The following is a 24,255-nucleotide window of genomic DNA, read 5'->3' on the forward strand; positions in this document are numbered from 1 at the left end:
CTGCAAAACAATCCAGCATAATAATTGCTATTTTTTTAAGAATACAGTCCCAAATCTAAAAACAACTGTTCTAATACCATTTGGCAGCTTTTTGCTCAGAACCAGACTATACAAATAACATGACACATGAACACAAGCTATGGTACCTGAACACATGTATGCTTTGAAATTATGCTTGTAACACTACAGCACTTAAACCTAAATATTCCAAATATCCCTGCTTTGTCCTCTTCTTTCTTGTGACACATAAGGCTGAGCAGTCATGGCTTCTCTGGCACCTACAAGGTTGGACCGGGGTTTGAGCAGCCTGATCTAGTTCAAGATGTCCCAGCTCATTGCAGGGGTGTTGGGCTAGATGACCTTCAAAGGCCTCTTCCAACACAAATTTATTCCATGGTTCCATGATTCTGCAAGTCACCTTCTGTGCCCTGCTGGGTGTACAGGAACAGGATGGGGTTTGTTTTTTTCTTTTTTTACACGCAAAACCAGCCCTGGGGCACACCTACTGCTATGTGTTGCTCCTGAGCACTTCTGGTTTATGAATCTTTAGTTTAGGCCAGAGGAACTGACTGGGATGGACCTTGGATGGACAGTCTGAGGATCTGAAAATTGATCTCTGAAGGAGCAACCACCTCAGTGCCCCCTAGCTTAAACAGTCCCATGGAATGGCATGGCACAGCATGGAGGAAATATTCCATCTGGTCTTTCAGACCTCATCATGGGGCAACCCAGCCCCCTGGCAGGTAGCTAGCACCAATACTCCCCTGCTCCAGCACTCAGAACCAGGGCAGAAATAGGATGTGGCAATATTAATGAAAAATTAAACAGTTTTCCCTGTGAAAAGGAGACAAAAATTTGCTGCATCCCAGACATCATCATGTCTAGTGATCTCCCATTTAGCTCATGCTACCCTACGCTCACACAACAGCCCAGGGCTGTTCTTTACCCACCCCAAACTGCTATGCTCAAGACAGGACCCACACACAAACATCTTGCACTTGGGAGGTACCCACTGCCACCTTTGGCCACATGCACCCAAAGAGAGAGAGAGGCACCATCTCATTGTGCCAGTTTGCACCAGCCCCAGGACACTACCAGCTTGTTGTGGGCATGGAAGAGGAAAGACCCTGGTGGCCCGCACCCAAAACAGGTTGAACAGGGAGGAACTCCTCTCCCAAGTAACAAGCAATAGGGCAAGAGGAGGTGGTCTCAAGTTATATCAAGGGAAGTTCAGATTGGATATTGGGAAAAATTTCTTCCCCAAATTGGTTGTCAAGCATTGGAACAGACTGCCCAAGGCATTTAAAAGACGTGTAGATGTGGCACTTAGGAACATAGATCTATGATTCCATGAATGAGCAAGTCTTCCTCTTGTAGACATTACAGAAGTTCAGAAACCTGTGGCACATTAACTTCTGGCTTTTAAGCTAATGTTCCCAAACCAAGTGTTTTTAACAAAAGCAGAGGTCTCCTAATTATCAGAATTGTATTACTTAAAAGCAAAGCCAAAATCAAAGTCTATTTGCAATGCCCAACAGTCAGATGGGGAAGAAACATTTTCAGCCACCAGACACACACATGCAGATGTTATTGCTTTGCACTGCATGGCTTGCAGGGCTGATATTTTACTGGGAATAGAATGATTTTATTTCATCAACAAAGTACAACATATGGAGGATGCATATATATAAATGATTTTGGGACCACTACTCTGTTACACATCTGCATGCACTGCTACTTTCTGCAGACCAAAAATATTTTAATCATGTTGTTTTAGGGCCCTCCACATGTCAAGCCAGGGGATGAAGTGCTAGTTTTGATGAAGTCAAAGGTAAAATACTTGAGGACTTCAGCAAGGCTAGGAATTTGCCCTGGGGACTGCAGCAGCAGACACAAAAATGCAGCCATAAAATGCTCATAAATAAAACCCTTTCTGTACATAAGACGGTATTTTTTCAGGTCTTCATATCTGTGCTAGAATCAAATATTTGCTCCCACTGAGCACATCAGTAGGACACAGCTCCTGACTTTGATGTGGGCAGTTGTCACCTCAGCCTCTGACAGGTAATTCTCAGGGAAAAGCTCCACCTCAGCTGGGAATAGAGAAAACATGTCATCAGGCTGGTGAGAAGAGGAAACTGATCATTTTTTGCCTGTATTTTTCAAGCCCATTGTAATGAGCCAGCACAGGTGGAGGGGTTGTGATGGCTACACTGTCAGATAATTTATCAGGGAGCTTCACAGCCTGGCCTGGGAGCTGCTACATCCCCCTGATGCTCATAGTGCAACAGAGGTGTGTGACCATGTATGTATACATGCCATAAACATGCACAGAAAATAAGTGTTATGGACCCAGGGGAATTTTTGCTTTCAGGTGCCCAGCCACATTCAGGACTCATGTTACTGATGACAAGCCCAAAAGTGCAACCCTATCAAGGGCAGTGGGAGCAAAACCTTGTGCCAGGTTTGTGCTATGCCCAGAGAAAATAACACAAAGACAATGGACACAGGAATTTCAGAGAAGCCTTTGCAGAAGGGGATTCACCCATGAAATGTCAGGGAAGGACTGCTCTCCTACCAGTCCCCCAGCAGGAGAATTCACCCTATTTGTGGACCAGAGATGCTCAGTGAGGCCAGGCAGAGACCAGAGGCACCAGTGGGGGACATCCCTATCCCATCTCTCCAAATTCTGCCATCTACCAAGGCTGGGCTAGAAAACCTCTGTTTCTAGAGCTTAGGAAAGGGTACCAGTGGCAATCCTACCATCATTGTTTGTGTCCATCTGTCTGAAGATTTTGTCTGTTCGCTTCTCAGGAGTGGATTCATCCTCTGGCATTTTCATTACTGATGAAACCATTTTGTAAATTGCCTGAGTATTAAAAAAAAAAGTTAAAAAAGTGATATAAGAAAAACACAACCCAAATGATAAGGCATGGGACAGAGAAAAGAATTTAAGCCTATTGCAACAGAAAAAGACAGCTGACCCTGGCAGGCAGCTGCAGGACTTTATAAACCAAAATGAACAGAAATTTCTGACTGCAGCTTTTTTATTTTTTTTTTTTCTTGCATTCATTCGTGATTCAAAAGAAGTGCTGGGTCAGTTTAACTGAAAGTCAGAGTCTAGATTAATATATGAGCAGGACTGAGCTAAAATACAGGAGGCAATGGTGTGCAACCCTCTCTTCTGCAGCTGGGCTAAGCCATCGCCTCTTTGTCTGGCTCTAACCCTGCACCCACTTACACGTGTGCACGTGGGGTGCTACATGAATTATGGTGAATATGAATATACAGCAATAGGGGTTGTTTTTCTTTGTGGATGGGTAAGGAATTGCATCTTCAGACTTACAAGAATGTGAATAATTATAAGACCTCTTTAGAGTATCTGCAGTCCAAACCTCACACCTCAGCCATGAGGACCAAGTGTCAGGGCACTGGCTGATGTATGACTCCCTTGCACTGCACAGGACACACATCTCAGCTGCACAGTGGGTGACAAGCAGCCACTGCCGAGGCCAAACCCCTGCCAGCATGTGGGGTAGGGGCACAGGGGACTGCACTGCCTGCCCCCAATACAGCCTGTGGTCTACATGTCCTCTGCCTTTGGGAGACAAAGGCATTCTACAGCCTTTCATACAGAGTTCACACTGACTCAGATTTGAAGATTCAAAGCATTAATTCTGAGATTAATCAGGTCAATAGAATTTGCATTTAGGGTTTTTTGATCCCATGGACATCACACTAAGAAACCCCCAGGGAGAGCTGCAGAATTTTGGCTGCAGGCCAGCTGCACAAGTGCCTTGTTCATATCTCAGGCCCGTTCCTCATCTGCATCTCATAGGTCCCATCATGGGTCCTTTTGGGGACCATTGGCTCAGGAACCTCCCAGGGGCAGCAGTGACCCAGCTCAGCACATCCCTCATCTCCAGCTCCAGCTGTCTCATGGTGAAGAGGCTACAGCAATACAAATAAGATGTCCAATAGAGATAATGCCTCACCTGCACAATTTCTAGCATTTCCCCACGGCTGATGTACCCATTGCCATCCAGGTCGTACATACTAAATGCCCACTTCAGCTTCTGTTCCAGCTTGCCCCGGGAGGTGACGCTCAGGGCGATGATGAATTCCCTAAAGTCAATCGTCCCGTCGCCGTTAGTGTCAAAGGTGCGGAAAACGTGCTCCGCAAACTTCGACGCGTCACCGTAGGGAAAAAAATTTGCATATATTTTTTTAAACTCTTCTACAGTCAGATGCCCCGTGGGGCAATCTTTTAAGAAGCCCTTGTACCACTCCTGCAGCTCGTGGTCTGTGAACTCGGTGTTCTCACGCAGGTCCTGGAGCACCTCGGGGCGCAGCTTGCTGTTCTGCTTCCCCATCCTCTTCTGGGTCCGGGTTCAGCAGCTGCAAAGCAAGAGAAAATCTGCCTGAGCTCCAGGCACACTAGGCAGAAAGGGGCTGGGGAGAGGTAGAACCCTGTGAGAAACAGAGGATGCCCCTGGGGCAAGGGGGAAAGAGGAGAAAAAGGATGCTACAAATCACCAGGAAAAGAGCTCATTTAATTTGGCTTCCTTTCCTCTCCTCTAGGGTCTCCCAGTGACAAATACGCTGTGGAAAGGAAGGTAGTTCAGGAGGAAGTATTTGGGAAATATTAATTCTTATTATTAATCCCTAATTGATGGGAAATAACAAAGCTCAGTATTTTAGTTCTCTGCTGCAATCCTACTCCTCCATCACATGGCTTGTGATGCCCAGCTCTGCATCCCTACACAGGCTGATCTGCTGCCATGGCTGAGCGGGAGCGGGCAGGGACAGCAGCAGTGATGGAAAGAAAAATTCATGTATTCAAAAGTGAAAGTAAATGCAGCTGAACAAGAAGCAGGAAGGGCAGGTGGCTCTGTGCCAGTCACGTTTGCATTGTCCAGATGCTCTTTGAAACCCTTTGGCTTACAGAGCTTCTCCTCTCTCTCTGCATCCCTTGCCCCACAGCAGTGGGGGCTTGCCCCTGTGTGGTGGGGCTTGGTTGGTGTTTCTTGTGGCACCTGAGGGTCACAGGAGGGTGCAGCAAGGGTAAGCTCAGCACAGCCCATGCTCAACAGCAGCACCTCAAAAGACTTCTCCCTCTTTTTCTTAGCCATAGAGGCAGCATGAGCAGATGGATCACTGCGACAGCAGCACCAGCACAAGGGATTTAATCCTTTCAAGACCTCCTAGAGAATCAGAGAATAAGGCTTTCTAAAGTAAAATGTTTGGCAAAGCAACTCTTTCCAGGTTTACTGGGGTTTATACATTTAGAGAAGCTTATTCAGTAGATTCAATATTCCCCCACAAGGGCTAAAGCGCTTTTAAATTCAGGATTTCATCAGGATAGCAAGAGAGGACTAGGTCTGTCCTCTCTCTTGACAGTTCCCACATTGTGCCACACAAGGTGAGACTGCCCAGCAACAGGAGAGCTCCTTCAGCAAAATAAAAGATGGTCAATTTGCACTTAGGCAACAACAGAAAAAAAACAAAGCCTTGATAATTTCTGGCTTTTAACCCTTGCACTCTTTCATGGCTACCTAGGAATATTAAACTGTGCTGCCAAGCTAGAGGTTGAGCTGCATGTTCTTCCCCAAATTCAAGAATTTTATTCACAAGTGTGCACAGTCACATCCAGACCCCTGTGACTGGTTTGCATAAATGATATTTCTCTGCACAGATTGTTGTGCCTGTTGAGTTTGCTCAGAACCAATGCAGAAGATAGATTAGTAATAGGCCAACACTGCAGACTACCTGGAAACTGCAAGAGCTGAGCTGCAAAGCATGCAGAGACCAGGAAAAACAGGGGCTAAGCACTTCCCAGAGAGTAAAAATTCCAAGCATGCATAAGAACCCAAAAAAAATTTAAATGCTAAAGGTCAGCAAAAAATAAGTTGCTCTACAGCAGAATGTAAGCTTGTTTTATTTGTATTCCACTAAGTCTGTGCACTGCCTCAACAATGTAAAAAATCCACATCCTGCTCTGTGGCTTAATGCTCAGAGACAAAACCCAGCCAGCTGCTCGTTAGTTCCATGCACCAAGCTTAACAGACAACTATGTTTTATCATTAGCACTTCTGTTTCCCAGAAAAGCTGCCAAGATTTCAACTCCAAAGCTTTATTTTTGTCCCTTATATTGCAGAGTTTTCTCGACCTACCTGACATACCTCTGCTTGCTCCCAACATGCAGGGATGCTACAGCTGCTGGTCTCTGCCAGCATCACCCCTAGGGGAGCATCAGGCTGCCCTCCAGTCAAACCACTCTCAGCTACTGCCTTTCCATCTTTGAATCTACTCTGCTCCAAATAGTCATCCTTGCAGTGCCAAGGGCAGAAAATACGATATTCTAGTCTGCTGAAGTCAAACTGCAGAAAAGAGCAGCTTGGAGCAAATGGGTCAGATGTGGTCCCTCCCTTTAAAGAGCAGAAATTGTAACAGTATGTTCCTGTCCTTCGGTGAGGAGGCGCCTGCAGTTTCCAGCCTTCAGTGAGCCCCTTCCCTTCATGATTCCCAGTGCTTTGTAAGAAGTAGTGTCTGGGTCAAAAAGCAGCCCCTGCCTCACCAACCACTGCCTCAGAATTCCCTGGGTGAAGGGCAGGAGGAACAGTAGAGACCACTTAACAAAGGAGCTGGGCTTTGAGAAGAAACTACCTCAGCTTTATTGATTTGCAGGGTTCAGGACTGCAAAACTTTCAACTGGTAGTTAAAAGAGGTCTGAAAAAGTTTGATTTCTCCCTCTTCCTTTATTATTCCTGTTCTCTTAAAAATAGAGACCCCCTAGACAACAAAGAGGTAAGGTAATAATCCCACTTACTAGATTTCACTACTTTTCCTAGTGCTAGATACATCCTGTTATTTGAAGAAATGCTCATTAAATATCAGCTTCAAAAGCTTTATATTCAAGCAATCTTGGCATTCAAAAGATTACAGGCCTTTTCAACCCTTCCTCCTTTTCCACATCACTTTATATCAGAAGATGTGCAATGCTCTGAAGACAACCTTTTTTTGCATATGAGATTTCTGAAAGGCTTCATAACGTGTTCAGCCCAAATGCAATCCTGCAGTTGTAACCAATTTGATGTGAATAATTAAATAACCAACATTAACATTAATTTATTAAAGCCCATCTTAAAAAAACAGCTTTGATGTAAATTGTGTTGCAGGTAGCTCCTTCAAAATGAAATGCCTAAATATCTCATTAATCATGACAGCAACCCCTGCTGCTGGCATCCAACTGACATTTCATTCGATTGCTATAAAATGCTTTCATCAAATCACTTTCCAGAGGCTCAGCAGCTGATTTAGCCACAAGACCACTCAGAGGATGGCTGCTAATGGAAATCACAGGGAGCAAGGGGATGCTCTGGTCAGTCCTGTGATTAGGGCTGTGTTTTGTTGCTTTTTTAAAATGAGCCTTTACCAGCTAAATCACTTGTTGCAGTGGGTGTAGATGGCAAGGCAGGAGAGACATCCTTGCACCATACATTGCCCTGGGCTGTTAGCAGAGACCAACACCAGCACAGCCTGCATTCCCTCATTTCCCATCACACCAGGGTGAGATCCAGGGAAGCAGTGCCACATATACTGCAGCAAGGTCTGTTCCTGCTTAGCCTGATGAGCAAAAACCTCAGAGCATCTGGCACTATCATAGCAGTAAGAAAAACAATCGCAGGAATGCCCTTGAGGTGATCAGACAAGGAACAGCTTGGTAGTCTAAATGCAGAGCTGAGGGCTTAGCAAGTCAATCACTGCTCATGAGAGACGCTGGGCCTTGTAAGGCTTAAACAGGGGCAAATGCAGGTGCACTTTTGTTCCAGTTTCACACCAAAGTTTTTGTTAAAATTATGTGGTGCTGCTGCCTGCTCTAATTAATTCTTGCCAGGCTCAAAACAGCTGCCAGAGAATTCCCACCTGAATGTAACCTCTGTCCTTCTAGGCTTACAAAAAATCAGTAATAATCTCACAGCAAAGGCCTGAGCAAAAACATCTTTAACTGAGACCAAAACACATGCTGGTGTCCTGGTCTCAGCTGGGGAAGTGTTCATTTTCTTCCTAGTAGCTGGCACAGGGCTGTGTTTTTGATTTAAGAATGAGAATAATGTTGATAAAACACTGAAGTTCTAGTTGTTGCTGAGTTGTCAAAGACTTTTCCGTTTCCCATGATCTACCAGTGAGGAGGTACACAAGAAATTTGGAGGGAGCAGAGCCAGGACGGGTGACCTGAACTGAACAAAGGTATACTCCATACTATCATGGTCAGAATATAAACTGGGGGGATTGTTGGGGCAGGGGCTGTCACCACTCAGGGATGCACTGGGCACTGGTCAAAGGGAATGAGCAATTGTACTGTGCATCCCTTGTTTCTCTTGGATGTTACCTCTCTCTCTCTCTCTCTTTTTATTATCTCCCTTTTCATGACAATTTTTATCATCATTATTATAACAATATTTTCTTTTATTTCAGTTATTAAACTGTTCTTATCTCAACCCACAGATTTACCTTGTTTCCCCCAGTTCTCCTCCTCCACTGGGGGCTGGGGTTTAACCACAACGTTGGGTTATGCAGCCCTGGGGTGCCTAACTGCTGCAAAGTCTGAAACAGCTAAAGTAGCAATTCTGTGTTTTTACCAACAGATGGACTGGCTGTCAGCATCCACGCACTGAAGTATTTGAAACACTTGTAACAAAGCTCACTGCATCCCACTTTTACCAGAACTCTCTGCCAACAACAGCCGCTAGGACCATGCTTTGACCATGCAACCCAGAAAGCCAGAGACCAAACCAGCTTCTTACTGCAAAGCTTGTGAAAGCAAAACCGCCGTGATGGGATCGTCTCAGTGAATCAGTTACGGCTGCAAAAGGAGAAATAACTCCTTAGAGATGTATTTCCATGTGCAAACCCCCTTGGATACTAACTTAGCGCTAATAAAAAGAGGAAAATTGATGAAATGCCTGTCTGTAGGACAGAGGTGCTCTCCAGCTGAGAAAGACAGTGAACAGAGAAACAGAACAAATACTCTTCATATTATCTGAGCTATCTGCTTTGCGGGGGAGAAGTGTAGCACCATTTCTCTTGCAGTGCTCACATATGAAGCAGTGTAAGTGTATCAAATGTGTTACAGTCATGAAGCTGTAGCACAGCGCCTCTAGAATTGCAGGATCTCAAAGGATAAGAACAGCATAAGCCAGGCAGCAAACACTGCCCTGGGTTGTTCTGAAATGCAAGAACCATTTCAACAGGGGTGGAAGATTTTTTTATTAAAATACCTAAAGCATCAGATCTGTCACCGAGGCCCTATTTTTAAAAGTTTGATCCTTGCATTAAAAACCTAACCAAACAAAAAAGCAATCAAAATCCCCCAAAAAAACCTCCACAAGTGAACCACAAAAGAAACCCCACAAACAAAAGCCCACAGAAAACTCGCCACAGGTAATCCAAATGTGAGCCTCAGCCCCTAAAGGTCTGTGTTGCCCCAGCTCAGGAGCACACCCTCGAGAATACATTTAATGTGCCGGTAGCACCAGCTCACACCAACTCAGCCAACACACGGATGTGCTTAGGGAACCTCCAGCTCCTCTGTGCCGTGCTGCAAGAGGGAGATGGGCTCCCAGACACCCCAGCTAGTGACAAATGTCTAGGTAAAAAATGATCATGCAGCAAGAGGCTGCAAAACAGGATGATAACAACATCCCCTGGACCCTGCTTCGCCGAGGGCTGGTCCGTGGTTCTGCTCTGAGCAGGGGAGGGAAATGCGCACTTACATGGGCTGGGACAGATAATGAACTCCAGAGTGAAGAGCAGATTTTGTTACATGTTTTAATGTCAGTATCCTAAGCAACGAGCGTTGCAACAGACAGGGCACAGGATATACAAATACGTTGCTATAGATATCTGGTCCTGCCTGGTAAACTCATGTGAACTTCTTTCCTGCCCTGCGGCAAAAGCCGACACCCACATAGCAGCCACTGCAGCACCTGCCTCGTTTATCCAGGCTGCAGACACGGGGCCAAAAGTAACACCTTCTGATAAAAGTCTGAATTGCAAAAAAGGAGTATCTTCACCTCTTGAAAAGCTAGTAATAGAAGCAGTGAGATAAAAGAAAAACCTTAATCAATAATGCTGCAAAAAATTCAAAACCTGCAGGGTTTGAGATGCGAAAGGGTTGTGTTGAGAGGGGATGAAGCTGCTTCTGCTGCTGCTACCTGACATGTGAAAAAAAGGCCACTCTAAATAAATAAATGGTCTTTTTAATTTTTTCACTTTCAGTGACTAATTCTGCTTTTATTTATATAAGAAACATTGCTTATTTGCAACTTACTTTCAAGTTCAATCCTTTTCAGAAGTTCATTAAAAACAGTAGGTGAAGGGGAAGGACCACTCCGTGTACCATCCACATTTCAGTTTCAGGATACTCAGTAAGAATTCACATGTGCTCATTGAATGTCCTTTGAAAGGTGAAGTGAATTGATAAAGGGACTTCTATCCACCTCACTGTGTAAGTTTATCCATAAACACATACACAGGAACTGTGTGGTCTTGAAAACCTGACTCCATGTCTGGGATGAAAATCCATTATAAATAACCACCTATTCCCCACCTTGCCAAAGAAGGATATAATTACAAATACTCCAACCCTGCAAATGGCTATGTGAGACAAATATTTCCAGGCTGGCATGTTCATTTCATGGAGTCAGCTGCAAAAGCTGAAACAGAATAAATTCGCTTACAGGTGTCTGAGTTGATCTACTGAAGTCACTTTATTCAGGATTATATTCCTGATTTACAAGGAAAAATCAGTTAGTCACTGACATTGAGCATCGGTACATTAACCTGAGAACCATTTTATATTCGGATCACAAGTGTGTGGTGAAGAGGCATTTGCAGATCACAGCAGCAGCATCTTTCCAGGTGCTGGAGTCACAGTGAGGAGCCAGGGGATGCTGACACCTGCTGCACCCATTGCTACCTGCTGTGCCCACCAACATTGACCCCCACCAGCAGAGGAGAGTTTGCCATGGATGGTATAATTACAAACTACTGAAGAGAAGCAAAAGCAACACAAGCTACCCCCAAACATTCATGAATTGCTGCTAATGAGTAATAAATGAGACCCATGTTTGGACCAGAAACATGGCAGCTCTTTAGAGAGCTCCTCATGGTGTTCTCCAGCTCAGGGAGGAGAGCTTATTACTGTAAAGGGCAAATATTACCAATGCAGTGAGAAAAGCACAGAAATATTTCAAGTAAATTAGGATATTGGGTTAATTTGGGTGGGAGCAGTTTGGGCAGTAATGCAGCTTGTGATTGCAGACAGGAAAAGAAAATCATGACTGGGTTTTCCTCATCTCCTCCCTTTGTCCATTTTTTTTAAACAAAACTAAGGAAGAAGCAGACAGTCCTATTTTTTTCAGACAGTGTGCAAAGTTGGCAAGGCTTAAAATAATTACAGTTTGTTTACACAATACTGCAGATCAAGGAAAACATGTCTGCACAATGTCTTTGTGCACAAGGCCTTTTTCTGAGAAGGTTGGGTTGCATGAGAAAAAACCCACATCATGTTCACTGAATATAGTATTGTAATACATAATTTTTGATAAAACTGAGTGCTGGCCTGCAGAATAGAGGAAGGTTCCTGATGGGAACTGGGAAATCAGAGAGAACATTTTTAGAAAAAGGGAACAAACGTGACAAAAATTAGCACAAGGCACTGTGTTGTTAATATAATTAAAACCACAGAAGAAGCACAGTTGGGCTGTTACATCATTAGATTTTAGAAGTTTCCTATGATGCATTTATTTAATTGATGAAGGTAAATCACAGAAAAAATCTCTACAGAATAATCACAGCCCTGGGAGAAAGAAACCCAGATTAAATTTCAGAAGAATTAGTCAAACTCTGGCAGTAACAAGAGCCAGCCAATGGCACCTGAGCAAATTCTGCAGTATCAGAGCCACTCCTGTGGAGAAGATGGAGAGTTTGGGGACAATGACAGACGATACCCAGCCCTTAGGCATGATCTGCAAGACCATCCTCTCTGCTAATGATGGCTAAATAAAAACAAGGAAAAGAGCTGACATCCTTCCCCAGCTGCAGGGACTGTGCTAAGATACAGAGTTTGGAGGCATCAAGGGGATTTCAGGGTAGCTACTTTGAAACAGAGCAGGGAAGAGAATTGGGTTTGCCTTCAAAGAGCGAAAATAACCTTTTTTATTTAACTTAAAAATCATTCTTTAGTGGGTGTATCCTTAGTGAAAATTATGCCTAGAGAGACTACCTGGAACAGAGAGGCTAGACAGTGTTAAGGGAATAAAGTAGGTATTTATTAAAAGGCCTTCAAAGGATACACCTTGGGCAGTACAAGAGCCTGGCCAAGGCTACACCCAAGATGAATGACCAGTCACGAGTTTTCACACTTTTATAAGTTCTGGTCCATTTACATGTTTGGGTTAATTGTCCAATTACAGCTTCAGGATATGAAGTCCCATCCTCCCAGATTGCTCTCCTCAATTTGCTTTTGTTCATATTTTTGGGGCCTGAAGCTGCAATGGTGTCTTTGGTTCTTGGGCTGGAAAAGGATTGTTTTGCCTAACTAAACTGTAAGGAGGAGAACTTGCTAGCACCTTATATGAAGTTCAGGATTATATACCAATGCACTACAGAATATGGTTAGAATGAAAGCTAAAACTTAAGGCATCAAAAAGATGCTCCAAAATGTGGCTTTGGAGATATGCCAACCAGCTGCCTCTAACAAAAATTCAACATTAACTAAAAGTATTAAGATACACTGGGGAAAAAAAAAATTCAACCAGAAGAGAAAGATTCTTTGTCACAAACATGTTCAGCCTCCAAATACACAGCTATTGTTAACAATTTCTTCTACTACTAATACACAGGTTGTTTTTGTTCCAGAAATATTAAATCTAATATATATGCACCCATTTATTTTATTAATCTAGATTTCTAAAGTACATTTTTTAAAAAAAATTGATCATCACTTCAAAATAGCCGCTAGCTAAATTCCTTGTAAAAATACATTCCACTAAACCAAAATTTATCTTAAAACAGTGCTCTATTTCCCCTTCAGTGGTATACACTAATAACAGTAATCAGATTATTTCACACCTTTATTTTCCTGTTTGTTGAATGAAAAAACACTGAAATCTAATAGCAAACCTAGAGTTTAACTTTTCTGGATTTTTTTCCTTACAGAGATGTGAATTAAAAACTGAGAGTGAAATGAGAACAGCATCCCACCCATTAGGAAGGAACCTGGTTCTGCTGGATGCAGTAATTCAAGGAGCAGAAGACCAAATTAGCTGGTAGGAATCAGCCCAAGCTTTAGAATAGCTAAGGATATTACTCAAGTTGGTACATGTGACTGTACCAATCTCACAGAGTTTTTTAAAAATTCATTTTTAGAATCAAGGAGACAAAATTACAGTGACTCCTATGGACAGGAGTCCATAGGATCCAGGACACACCCCGGACCAAAGTGTCACACCAGGAACATGATGCAAGGTTTGTGTTCAGGTTATGATCAGGGCAGCCCTCGTGCCTCACAAACACAATGGCAAACACCTTGTGTTGGATTGTCACAACATTTATGCTGGGATGTGGACACCCAGTTGTCCTGCAATGTCCTGCTGTCCTCCCTGGGTGGCAAGGACAGCCATGCCAAGGCACACCCAGGCTGGTGGCTCCCCACAGGCAGCCACCTGCAAGGGCACTCGTGGGCGTTTGCCCAAGGCAGTGCCTTGATGGTGTGAACTCCTGACCAAATGATCACAGGGATGAGCACTGGTGTTGCTGTCAGGTGGATCCTGAGCACAGTGGGCCCTTGTGACCAGCAGTGATATGACAGACCATCTCTCTGGCCATGCATGATGCTCAGGGATACAGTAATACTTTCTCTCACCTCTCACTTCAGCTTCCATCACTAAAAATGGGAGAGTTATCTCCAGAAAACAGCAAACCATATGATTTTGTGATTAGTTCCTCTAAAATACCTACAAAAATGGGCACCAGCCCTTCACTGAGCTGTCAGAGACAGCACTGACTGGACTCTCCCAGCAGCCAAGAACAAGGCAAGAGGAGGCTGGTGCAGCAGCACAGCAGGACACCTCCAGTCCCAGCCCACACATTTAGTAGCTGCAACTTCCATTAGTCCCGAACACTCGAGAGTTTGATTTGCACTTAAGTGCATTCGCTATAAATTATGCAGAAGAACAATATGACTGTCTCCAAGAAAGGGACTACTCCATTTCAGAGGAGAAAAAAGAGACAGTGGTAATTTTAGGGGCACCAAGGACAGCCCTATGAAAATCCTTTCTCTCTTCTGGCATTTCTGTGTAGCATTTAACACTTCAATGCAAATCATCTTGGAAGCAAATCATGCAATCTGTACTCAAGACATCACTTTTCTCATTAACCTCCACCACAGGGCTCCATCCCCAGCAATACCCACACCAAATGTATTTTTCTGAGCACTGTGGGTGAGGGCTGCCTGGAGCTGAGCCTCTGTTAGCAGGCTGGGTAAGAAACAAATAGAAAATCAAATCACTCTGAATTTTATATTTATATCTAATTGCTGGCAGTAGTGGCCAAATGGGTGTATTTTCTTCCCTATCTGGGTATAGTAACAGGAAGGAGATGTGATGGTTTTGAAGCAGGAAGCATCCCAACAGGCGTGGGATGAGAAGAGCTGACCTCCACCTGAGACCACATATGGGGCACATCCTGTCCCACCGCCCTGGTGCCGCATCGGTGAAGGTCTCGATTGCAAAAACAGGAAATGTGCCTTCTCTCAACAGTGATGTTGAGGACGGGACTCTCATGTTCACATGAGGAGAGGTGATGAGGGACAAAATCTACTCCTGATACCCCCTTAAAATTGCGCTCTCAAGTGGGAGGATCTTCATGAACTTCATTTCAGCAGATGCAAAAAGAGCACCTGATCTGTAAGGTTTTAACGTCTCAGGCCATGGACAGATAAGCTTTCCTGGGGATGGCCAGACCAGGTGGTCAGGATACTGACCAGCCATTTTGTAACCTCTTAATTTATCATTCTGGTCTCTGAAAAGAACCTTAGCTACACCTGGTATCAACTACCAGTCTGCTCCACTTCTAACAGGATTAAAAAATCCCACTAAATAAAATTTTGCATCTATTGCAAACCAAGATCCACACTAGATCCACACCAGGCTGGCATTCTTGATTTTGTTTTTATTTCAGTTTCCCTTCCCCAAGGATAACATTATCTATTTCCCTAGAAGCTTTCAGCAACTTTTCTGCAGGAGAAGGTATCCTGTGTGAGAAACCATGTCAACAAGATCTTCCCGTAAATGCAACATTTGCGTAAGATCAACACAATAATTTATCATTTATTTTTTCCTCTTGAAAGAAACAGGAAAAAAGTGTTTAAAGGCTGTGGCAGTGGTTAAAAGGAGGGCTCTGATGGTGGAGGATGGTGCAGGAATTGAGAGTTTCTGAAGTGATGCCTTCTCCTGGGGTGTGCACACATCTTTCAGCACACACCAGCAAGGCCACTTCCCCTTGCCTTCAAGCCTGCTAACAGCTCTTTGTTGGCACTACATGTGTTGAAAAGCGAAGGCCAGCAAATGTACCACCCTCAGGGTCAGAGGAGTCAGTTCCACAACTGATATTGATGTTTGGAGTCACACTGGCACTGGGGGAGAGGTTTCTGCCAGAGGAGGAAGTTTTATTTGCTCAGCTGAAGTGAGCCTGGACCATGGAAGAATCAGGTAAATCCTCCAGCTGGCACTCTCCCCTGACTGAGCCTGTCATTCAGACTCTTCTTACCCCCCCTGCAAACACAGGCATGATCCTGCTGCTGGACTTCTCTGAGATAACTGCAGCGTAACAGAAATAATCCCATGTTTCCCCGCCCCTGCTCTGAAGAGAGTAAGCAGTAGAACCTTAGAAGCATTTTAGGCCCTTGCATTCTTGTGGGTAACACTACTTTTTTAGCTTCTTGACCCTCTGTTGCAGAGATCATGACTTGTCAGACCTATTTTGAGACCTTTAAGTTTCACAACTACAACTCAGCAGCAAGAACCAAAAAGCCTCCCAAAGAAAGGGCAACCCTTGTATTTCCTCTGCAACTGACATTTCCAACTGCACAAGGATGGTGGGGCAGGGTAGGCAGATGGGCATTTATACATCCCATAGCCCAGGACAGAGCTCTTCAGCATTTTGGTGCCCAGACTCTGTGTTTTAGAAAAGGAGAGGAGCCGCAGCTAAGGATGACCCTGCTGAACAATAGCACACAGCCCTGGCGCGCTGTGTTTTGGAGCAACTCCAAGCAGGGTGGGACTGCAAGAAAGTGGACAAAAGCTTTGGATAGAGATCTACAGGGAGGAAGTGCTTCCTCCTTCCTCCACAGAAAGGACCAGGGCTTTAAATAAACCTCCTCATGAGCTCTGCTGAAGACCAAAAGGGTTGCTGCTGGAAGAAAGTCCTGTCTGACTGGGACCCAGATGAAGGCTGATGGGGCTCTCCTGGGGAATTCTGCTGCTCTGCTGAAGTTTCCAACACGCTGATGGGAACTGGGGGAGCGCTGGGCTGCCCACAGTCCCATTGTGACTGGCATCAACTAGACAAAAAAGCCTATAAAATCTCAAGACAGGGCTCTCAGCCCTGCCACCCATGGTGCAGAGCCAGACTTGCCCGGCAAGCACATCTTTTGATGAAAAGGGTAAATCAAAGCGTACATTTACACTTTGTAATGCCATTTCAACATCATACCATTTCTCAGTCCCATTTACCTTTTAGCCCTTTCTTGTATGGCCTATGAGGCTGCAGCAGCACCTTTATTCTGATAGACAGAGACATTCAATCTGCTCCATCCCCCTCAGCTCCTTTCCACCCTCCCCACCCACATGGGATCTTGCCCCCTTGCCTCCCCGCTTTGTCTCACATGGTCCCACTCACAGACCATGAACATAGGAGCCAGGGTTGGGCAACAATACTGATGAGAAAATGACTGGCACTGACAAAAAAACATCCCTTTCCTAACAAATACCAGTGGAATATTTACTTTGCTTGGATGTAACAGAATCAGACCCTAAACACAGTCATACATACTTGCAAACCATCCAGATCTTTCCTTTGTACAGTACCACATCAATTATGTTATCCATTCATTTTAGTGTACATATTCAGTTGTAATAACTCTCATCCTCCCTGTTCTCCCCTTGAGCATCAGCCCACAGCAGGAAGCCTGTTTGTTGTTTCTCAACCTGTCCTTAGTCTGCTATAGCACCCATTGCTTACAACCCAAAAAAAGACTTGTGCTGTGCCAAAATTGCTAAAATTTACATCTCAGATATTTCCAGTGGTCTGGAAGACTTAGTAACAGAAAATAAGAGAGAGAAGGAAGGAAAGCACAGGTTTGAAAAATATCAGGCTAGACAGATTAAGAAGTAATGTGGAAAAAATATACTCCAAGTGATACTCTCACAACAAAAACAAAGCCATAGGTAGGTCAGAAAGAACTGAGTTGTGCACACATTTCTGCTACAGTAAGAAATGGGTTTGCTCTGTAATGGGATTGAATAAGCAAATTTCATATTCCTGGAAGAAAAAATTATTTCATGAATGGCTTTACACAAAGCAATTATCCACAGTTTGGAACAGACATCTGTGATACTGACCTGCTGAGACATCCATTGAAACTGCACTTGGTCCAAATTTGGGAAAGTTCTCAATTCCTGTCCTGCTTTACAAAGGAGTGAAAGAGTCAAAACTACTTCTCATAGCAATTATCTGCTAGGCTCTTGCTTCACTGGATAGCAAAGTACTTTCAATAAATGTACTGTTCTTATAAAATTCCCAGATTTTCTCTACTACTTCACACCCCATGGCAATCTGGTGAACACTCCTCTGGGGAGGTGACCCTGTTGGGCTGAAATAAGGCAAAGTGCAGTAAGAAGCAGCCCATGTCAACACACCAAATTTGCAGCCAAGAGTGAGAGGGGCAGACCTCTTTCCATATCCCTGGAAAGGCATATCCACCACTGGCATGCACTGAAGCAAAGATGCTGAACAAAGATGCCACTGTTCCTGCAAATTCAACATGGCTATTACAAGTTATTTCTCTATTTCTTATCACATCCAAGCTGTCCTAATGTCCTATTAGCTTTTGTTACTCAGCTTTGTCCTAATGGCTTCTGCACAGAGCTATGTCAGAATGGATGTATCTCAATATTCTTGTACTTTAATGCAGTCAATACTCATTATTTTCAGTATTCCTGAAGACGAGCTGCTCCTCTCGGTAAAACTATGTTCAGGCCCTGATATGGCAGATGTAGCATCAGTCACTGACTTTATTCCTGAGCTTCATCCCAAAAGCCAGCCAGGCTTTGCTCCTACCACCCCAGTCAAGGCCTCATTCCTCTACTGGCTCAAAAACATCTTCTAATTTGAGCTCAGATGTATTCAGTGCTGGTAACCCAACCAGACCATTTGCTCTGGTCCCAGCACTGTCTTCTCTGGGACTTCCCCTCTGCTACACACAGGGACAGAGCCATCACTCCCACATCAGCCTTGGCTTTCCTGGTTTAACTGACCAGGTTCTTCTTGCCTCCTCTCAGACACAGTGTCCTTTCCCCGTGTCACAGAAATCCTCCCCTGCACTTAGTGCAGTGACAGCCTCCTGACCCCTGGCACAGCATGCACCATCTCAACACCAAGTTTCCTTATCTGCACTGGGAACTCCTCCAAGAAGGGGATTTGCCTTTTGACCTTAGTGCCTTGGGTCAATCTGTGTTCAGCTCTGCCTGGGCTCTTCTCCACACTTATAGTGAGCAGCTTCTCCCCTGTTCAGGGACAAACTACCCCTGTGTTTCATGCCTTTCCTGTTCCTGCCATCCTCAGGGGTACCCTGCTCTCTCATAATGACATCCTGGTCTTTTTCCAAGCTGATGGTAAATGGCAGTGTCATGGCACCAGATACATGATCTCTGCACCCCTCAATCTGAAGCTTCACAACCCATCTGCTGAGAAGGTCTAATGGATGAGATGTAAAGCTCAGAGGAAAAATAATGCAAAGAAGTAAGTGAAAATAAGTGATCCAGTACATTACTGGAACATTTCCACAAGTAAAACCTAGTAGTGCAAGTCATACAAGGATTTTTCCAGTTTCTTCTCTAGCTCTCAGTGTCAGGTGAATGAGTAGGACCACTTTTATCCCTCATCCAGTGCATGAACAGGGAATAAATAACCTATTTGTTTTAAAAGCAAAGCAGTAGGGTTGTACAAAGCCAACCAACCAGCCAAACGTAACCACACCGTCAGCCAAGGGAGACCACAATCACTCTCTATTTGCTATTCAGTAGGATCTGTGTACTACACACATATATTTCTATTTTATTCAAAATAAAGGTGGTCTTTGTTCCACAAAGGATGAGATTCAGACCTGGCACATCAGAGGAGCAGCTGAAACAAAGAGAAAGGCCACCAGGCAGTTTGCTCTGAAAATACAGTAAAAAAATCCCCCCTTACTAAGCAGTGAAAAAGGTGACTGAAAATACCCCTGAGTGCTACAAGCAGGCTGTAGCACCCTTGGAGTGTGAGAAGCCTCAGGATCTGCTGTAGGGCCAGCAGAAGCAGCTCAGCAAATACTCCTGCACACTTACAGATCAATGGTGCTTGTATTCAATGAGTTATTTGCTGCTGAGAAAAGCACTTTTTAACCTTTTAAAAGAAATTTTACATCAAAAGAAGTGTGTCTTTGCTGCTCAAACCCATGAGTGGGCCCACAGTGATCTATCACAACTCTTCCCCTAGTTCCAAGCAGCAATCACACCAGAGCAACACAACGTGACCTTCTGCAAACCAGAAATTCCCTCTGGACTGGATCACTGTACAAGCCAATGGATGGGGAGAAGCTGTGTAAAAACATCCCAAGCTTTACAGAACTCTGGGCTACGCCCTAATGGCATTTGGATGTACACTGGGGCACGCAGGCATCTTTGGCCAGGCACAGCTCTGCCCAGCTGGACACTCACTCCAATGACCCGTCACTGCTGACATGTGAGGTGTGAAAAATGCTCCAGCATGCCACTGAATAAAATTTGTATGTGCATAAAACCCCTCATCCATATTGACTTTTCCTATGGAAAGTGACTGTTTCTCCACCAGCACTGCTCTTTTCAGCAGGGAGGAAGCTGCAGCAGTGTGTTCCTCAAGGCTGCGCCACAAACTCACAGAGGCTGCTGGGAGCACCTCAGGCAAAACTCACAGAGCTCCTCAAAAACAGCACCACTCTCTGCCCACAAATAACCTCACTAAAACACATCCAATTTCTTGACACTGCTGTTACTGCCAGGATTTCCAAGCCTGCAGCTTTCCAGGAGAAATCCATGGCATGCACATACTCCAGACCATGCTACATTTGATACGAGTAGCCTGGTTTCAAGCATCCATACAAACAGTGGGAGCTTCCATTTTTTTCCCTAAGAGCACATCTTAGGCTAATACAAGTTAAAGTTAACCAGTGACAAAGCCTACTGCTCCAGCTCTGCAAGGGGGAACACCTGCCAGGGGCTGCCCCAACACAAAAACAAGATGCTGAAGGGCTCCTGCTGAGATGCAGAGAAGTGGCAGCTGAGATCTTGCTTCTACTGTGCCAGGCAGCATGTACTGGGCCAAAAAGAGCTTGTTGCTGTGCCAAAAAGTGAGTAATTCAAGCTGAAAGGCAGCTGATGGGACTTCCCTGCTTTGCCAGGCAGCTGGCTGCAGAAACACATTTTGCAGCAGCAAACATCACTCTGCATTGATGAGGTGGAGAGTCCTTTCAAGTCAGTCCTTAGCAGGTCTAAAGATGGGTTAGAGGTAGAGGAGCTGCCTGATAAATAGCAATGCTTGCAAGCAAATAAAAAATATATAGGCTTCCTCTCTTCAAAAGGTTATTGTCCTTTTTCCTACTGCTTCCTCCCAGTCCATTAAATACCATTAAATTTACCCTGACTAAAATTATTAGCAGTCTGTCTTAAACTTGAACATTTTTTCCACTCAGAGGAATTTTGCTTACCTTCATCAAGCAGTAGTGCCAAGAGTTGTTAAAGTACAGCACAAATATTAGCCCTTGCCAGTAAACAAATGCAAATTTTGGCACCAGATCCGACTGAAAGAATCACGTAATCACAGAACGGTCTGAGTCAGAAGGGACCTTTAAAGATCATGTTCAACACCCTGCCATGGTCAGGGACACCTTACACCAGGCCAGGCTGCTTAAAGCTCCATCCAACCTGGTCTTGAGCACTTCAAGACATGGGGCATCCACAGCTCTGGGCAACCCTCACAGTAAATTTGTTCCTTATGTCCAATCTAAACTTACCCTCTTTCAGTCTAAAACCATTGCTCCTTGTCCTGTCACTACAGGCCCCTGAAAATACCCCATCTGTCTCCATCTTTTTTATAAGTCACTTCCTATTAAAAGACTGCAATGAGGAGCCTTCTGCAGGCTGAACAACTCCAACTCTCTCAGTCTTTCCTCACAGGAGAGGAGCTCCATCCCCCTGACCATCCTCATGACCCTTCTCTGGACTGGCTGCAACAAGTCCATGTCCCTGCCTGTGCTGAAGGCTCCTGAGCTGGACACAGTGCTCCAGGTGAGGCCTCACCAGAGTAGAGGGTCAGAACCACCTCTCTCATTCCTGTCAACACTTCCCACAGAAAAGCCCAGCTGGAGAATACAAACAGGGATTGAGCAAAGCCACCTGACACACTGAAGAATATATGCACAGCTACACTGAACCACAATAGTTAGAAACTCCATTTCCATGCTTTATTTATTTATATTTAACAAACTAAAAGCCTAAGTGTCAAACTGAAGGTTCAGTGACAACTCATACTAAACAAATTAGCCACTCAGACCATTAAAACACTCGAGAGATGCTTTACTTCCTTCTGTGTATGCTCTACTAATCTTTACACTTCTCTCAGTCTGATAAAGCAATTAAAAAAATCCATTTCACTTTCAGTTTCTGAACAGAGAAAGCACCATGGGTTTACAAGCTACCAGGATTATTTTTTAAATAAGAAATACTATTCTCCGTATGCCTTCAGTAAATAATCTCAGTGAATTTAGGTATGAAACAGATCTGCAAAATGAAATAGGCAAGAATGTAAACTTGGTTTCTCTGCCTCAAAACTCTTCTAGCCTCACCTAAGGAGTGACTTGGCTGGAAAGCTATTTATTGGAACAAAGAGACCAAGTGATGCAGGAGTGCTGAAGGCACAGCAAGGAGGGCAGGGAGTGTAATACCTAAGCCAGTTATGTAAGCAGGGAAGCACGGGGTGAAAGGACAGGAGGACTCTGCGGGACGCGTGGCAGCCAGCCTCAGAAAGCTCATAAGGAGCTTTGGCAGGACGCGGCTGTCCCGCCGCTGGGGCAGGTGACAGAAACCAGGCTCCAGCACCCTGGCAGCAGCACCCCAGCCAGCACCCCGAGCCACAGACACAGGTGCTTTGCTGCTGGGCTTTGTGCTCATGGCCCACAAGAGTGGAGCCTGTGGGATGCTGAGGAAAACAACAAAAGGGCTTTGCTGCTTTCTCTGTCATCTATTTCAGGCTTTAATGGTGGTTTTGCTTTTCCCACCCCCTGGATTCGCTGCTGAAGTGCCCACAGACAAGGAGACTATTGAGCATTTACTACAGCGTGAGATTAGTTTGGGTTTCAGTTTCTGCTGAGCCAGCTCATTTCCTTCCACATTCTTGCAGGAACAGATGCTAAAAAATAAAAGGGCAGTCAGCATCATAAAGGCAGAAAAAGGAAAACCCTTTATACTACAGCATGAAGTTAAAAATACTTTTTCACAGCTTTAGCCAGAGCCATTCAATAGTTTGCTCTGCCATCTAATTACATTAGAGAGGCAAGAGATTACTATTTTTTCTTAAGAACAAAAAAACCACAAACACATACACACCTCAGAATAACAAAACCTCCACCAAACATCCAACAACTAAACTGGCCAGACTGGCTGGATTGAAAGAAGCGTTCAAAGAAGCTAAATAGAAAAATCAGTTTTGTCACCTCCCATCATGCATGACTGCAGTGCTGCCTTCAGACACCAAATTCAATTGCTGCAGCAATTAGTCACAAAATTCAAGGTGAGCTGAAACTTCCAGATACACCAAGAGCATCCCTGTGCTAGAATCAATTTTTCCCCCACAGGGGCAAACCAAGCAGATGGACAACCTGCCGCTCGTAAAGAGCCACAAGCCATCCCTGGGCTGGAACAGCAGCAAAGATGAGGTGATGGCAGCCCTGGCCAAACAAATGCCCAGGCCTTGTGCCAGCACTCCAGTCAATGCAGGAGCACCTCTTCCCTTGGAGCATCTCCTCCCTGGGTATTTTGGTGCTCAGTGGCCACAGCCCAGAGCATCCCCACGGGGCCATGCTACAGAGGTGGAGCCGCCAGGGCTGGGACTTGCTTTAGGGAAATAATAGGTAGAAAGAAACCCAGTTTGTCCAATTGCACAAAAGTCATCCCAAGTATGGCAAGATGCTTCTCCATGCAGCTCTGACATTCAGATGCTTTGCCATCTAGATGGGCAACCTGCAACCCCTCCAGACATTGTTTAAAGTACCTTTTACAAACAGATGCAATATCCATTATGTTCTAATGCTTTTAAAATGCTTCTCATTAGCTACCTCAGATGTGTAACCCACTGCTTGGCAAGCCCACACCTTCCTGGTGCCACTCCACCAGCCCACAGCTGAACCTGCCAGCACCACCTCCTCCAAGCTGTGGGGAAAATACATTAATATAGGCCAGAAAACCAAGATCACAAAGGACCAAAGCCACTGATTACCCCATCAGGTTGCTTCACTGCTTGACACAATTTTTTCCAGGAGATTTCTAAACCTCTGAGAACCACCAAGCTGTGAAGTATAAATATGCAATGTAAATACAGAGACTTTGGTAGGATTAATGACATGAAATCACTGATAAAATTTAGGAGGATTTTCAGACAAATCTTTACAAATCATTAGCTTCTGGATTTAAGACAATTGAGAAGGTTCATGGAGGTTCAAACAAGGTGGAGCAAAACAAATTTAGCTCACGTGGATAACACAAGTGTCCCTACTGGCAGGTTGGGCCAGAACCAGGCTCCACAACACCTTACTGACTACAGCCTTGGGGAATTTCAATCCTGCTTGTAAAGAGCAGAGAACACAATACGACTTCCTATTGATCTTGTCAGCTTATTCAT

The 24,255-nt window shown here is 44.6% G+C and overlaps 1 protein-coding gene across 3 annotated transcripts in view; it reads right to left on the minus strand.

Annotated features, from left to right (window-relative positions):
- The window catches only part of HPCAL1 (hippocalcin like 1), a 64,525-nt gene that overhangs the window by 1,408 nt on the left and 38,862 nt on the right, over positions 1-24,255 (minus strand). For all 3 annotated transcript variants that reach the window (XM_086875877.1, XM_086875878.1, XM_086875879.1), the window contains 2 exons: positions 3,996-4,398; positions 2,764-2,869 (listed from right to left, as the gene is read on the minus strand). In XM_086875877.1, coding sequence (XP_086732003.1) covers positions 2,764-2,869; positions 3,996-4,373 — 484 coding nt within the window. In that variant the 5' untranslated portion in view covers positions 4,374-4,398. The remainder of the gene's footprint in view (positions 1-2,763; positions 2,870-3,995; positions 4,399-24,255) is intronic.

The sequence above is a fragment of the Cyanistes caeruleus genome, chromosome 2, assembly GCF_971803275.1.
Source record: "Cyanistes caeruleus chromosome 2, bCyaCae1.hap1.1, whole genome shotgun sequence".
NCBI lineage: Eukaryota > Metazoa > Chordata > Aves > Passeriformes > Paridae > Cyanistes > Cyanistes caeruleus.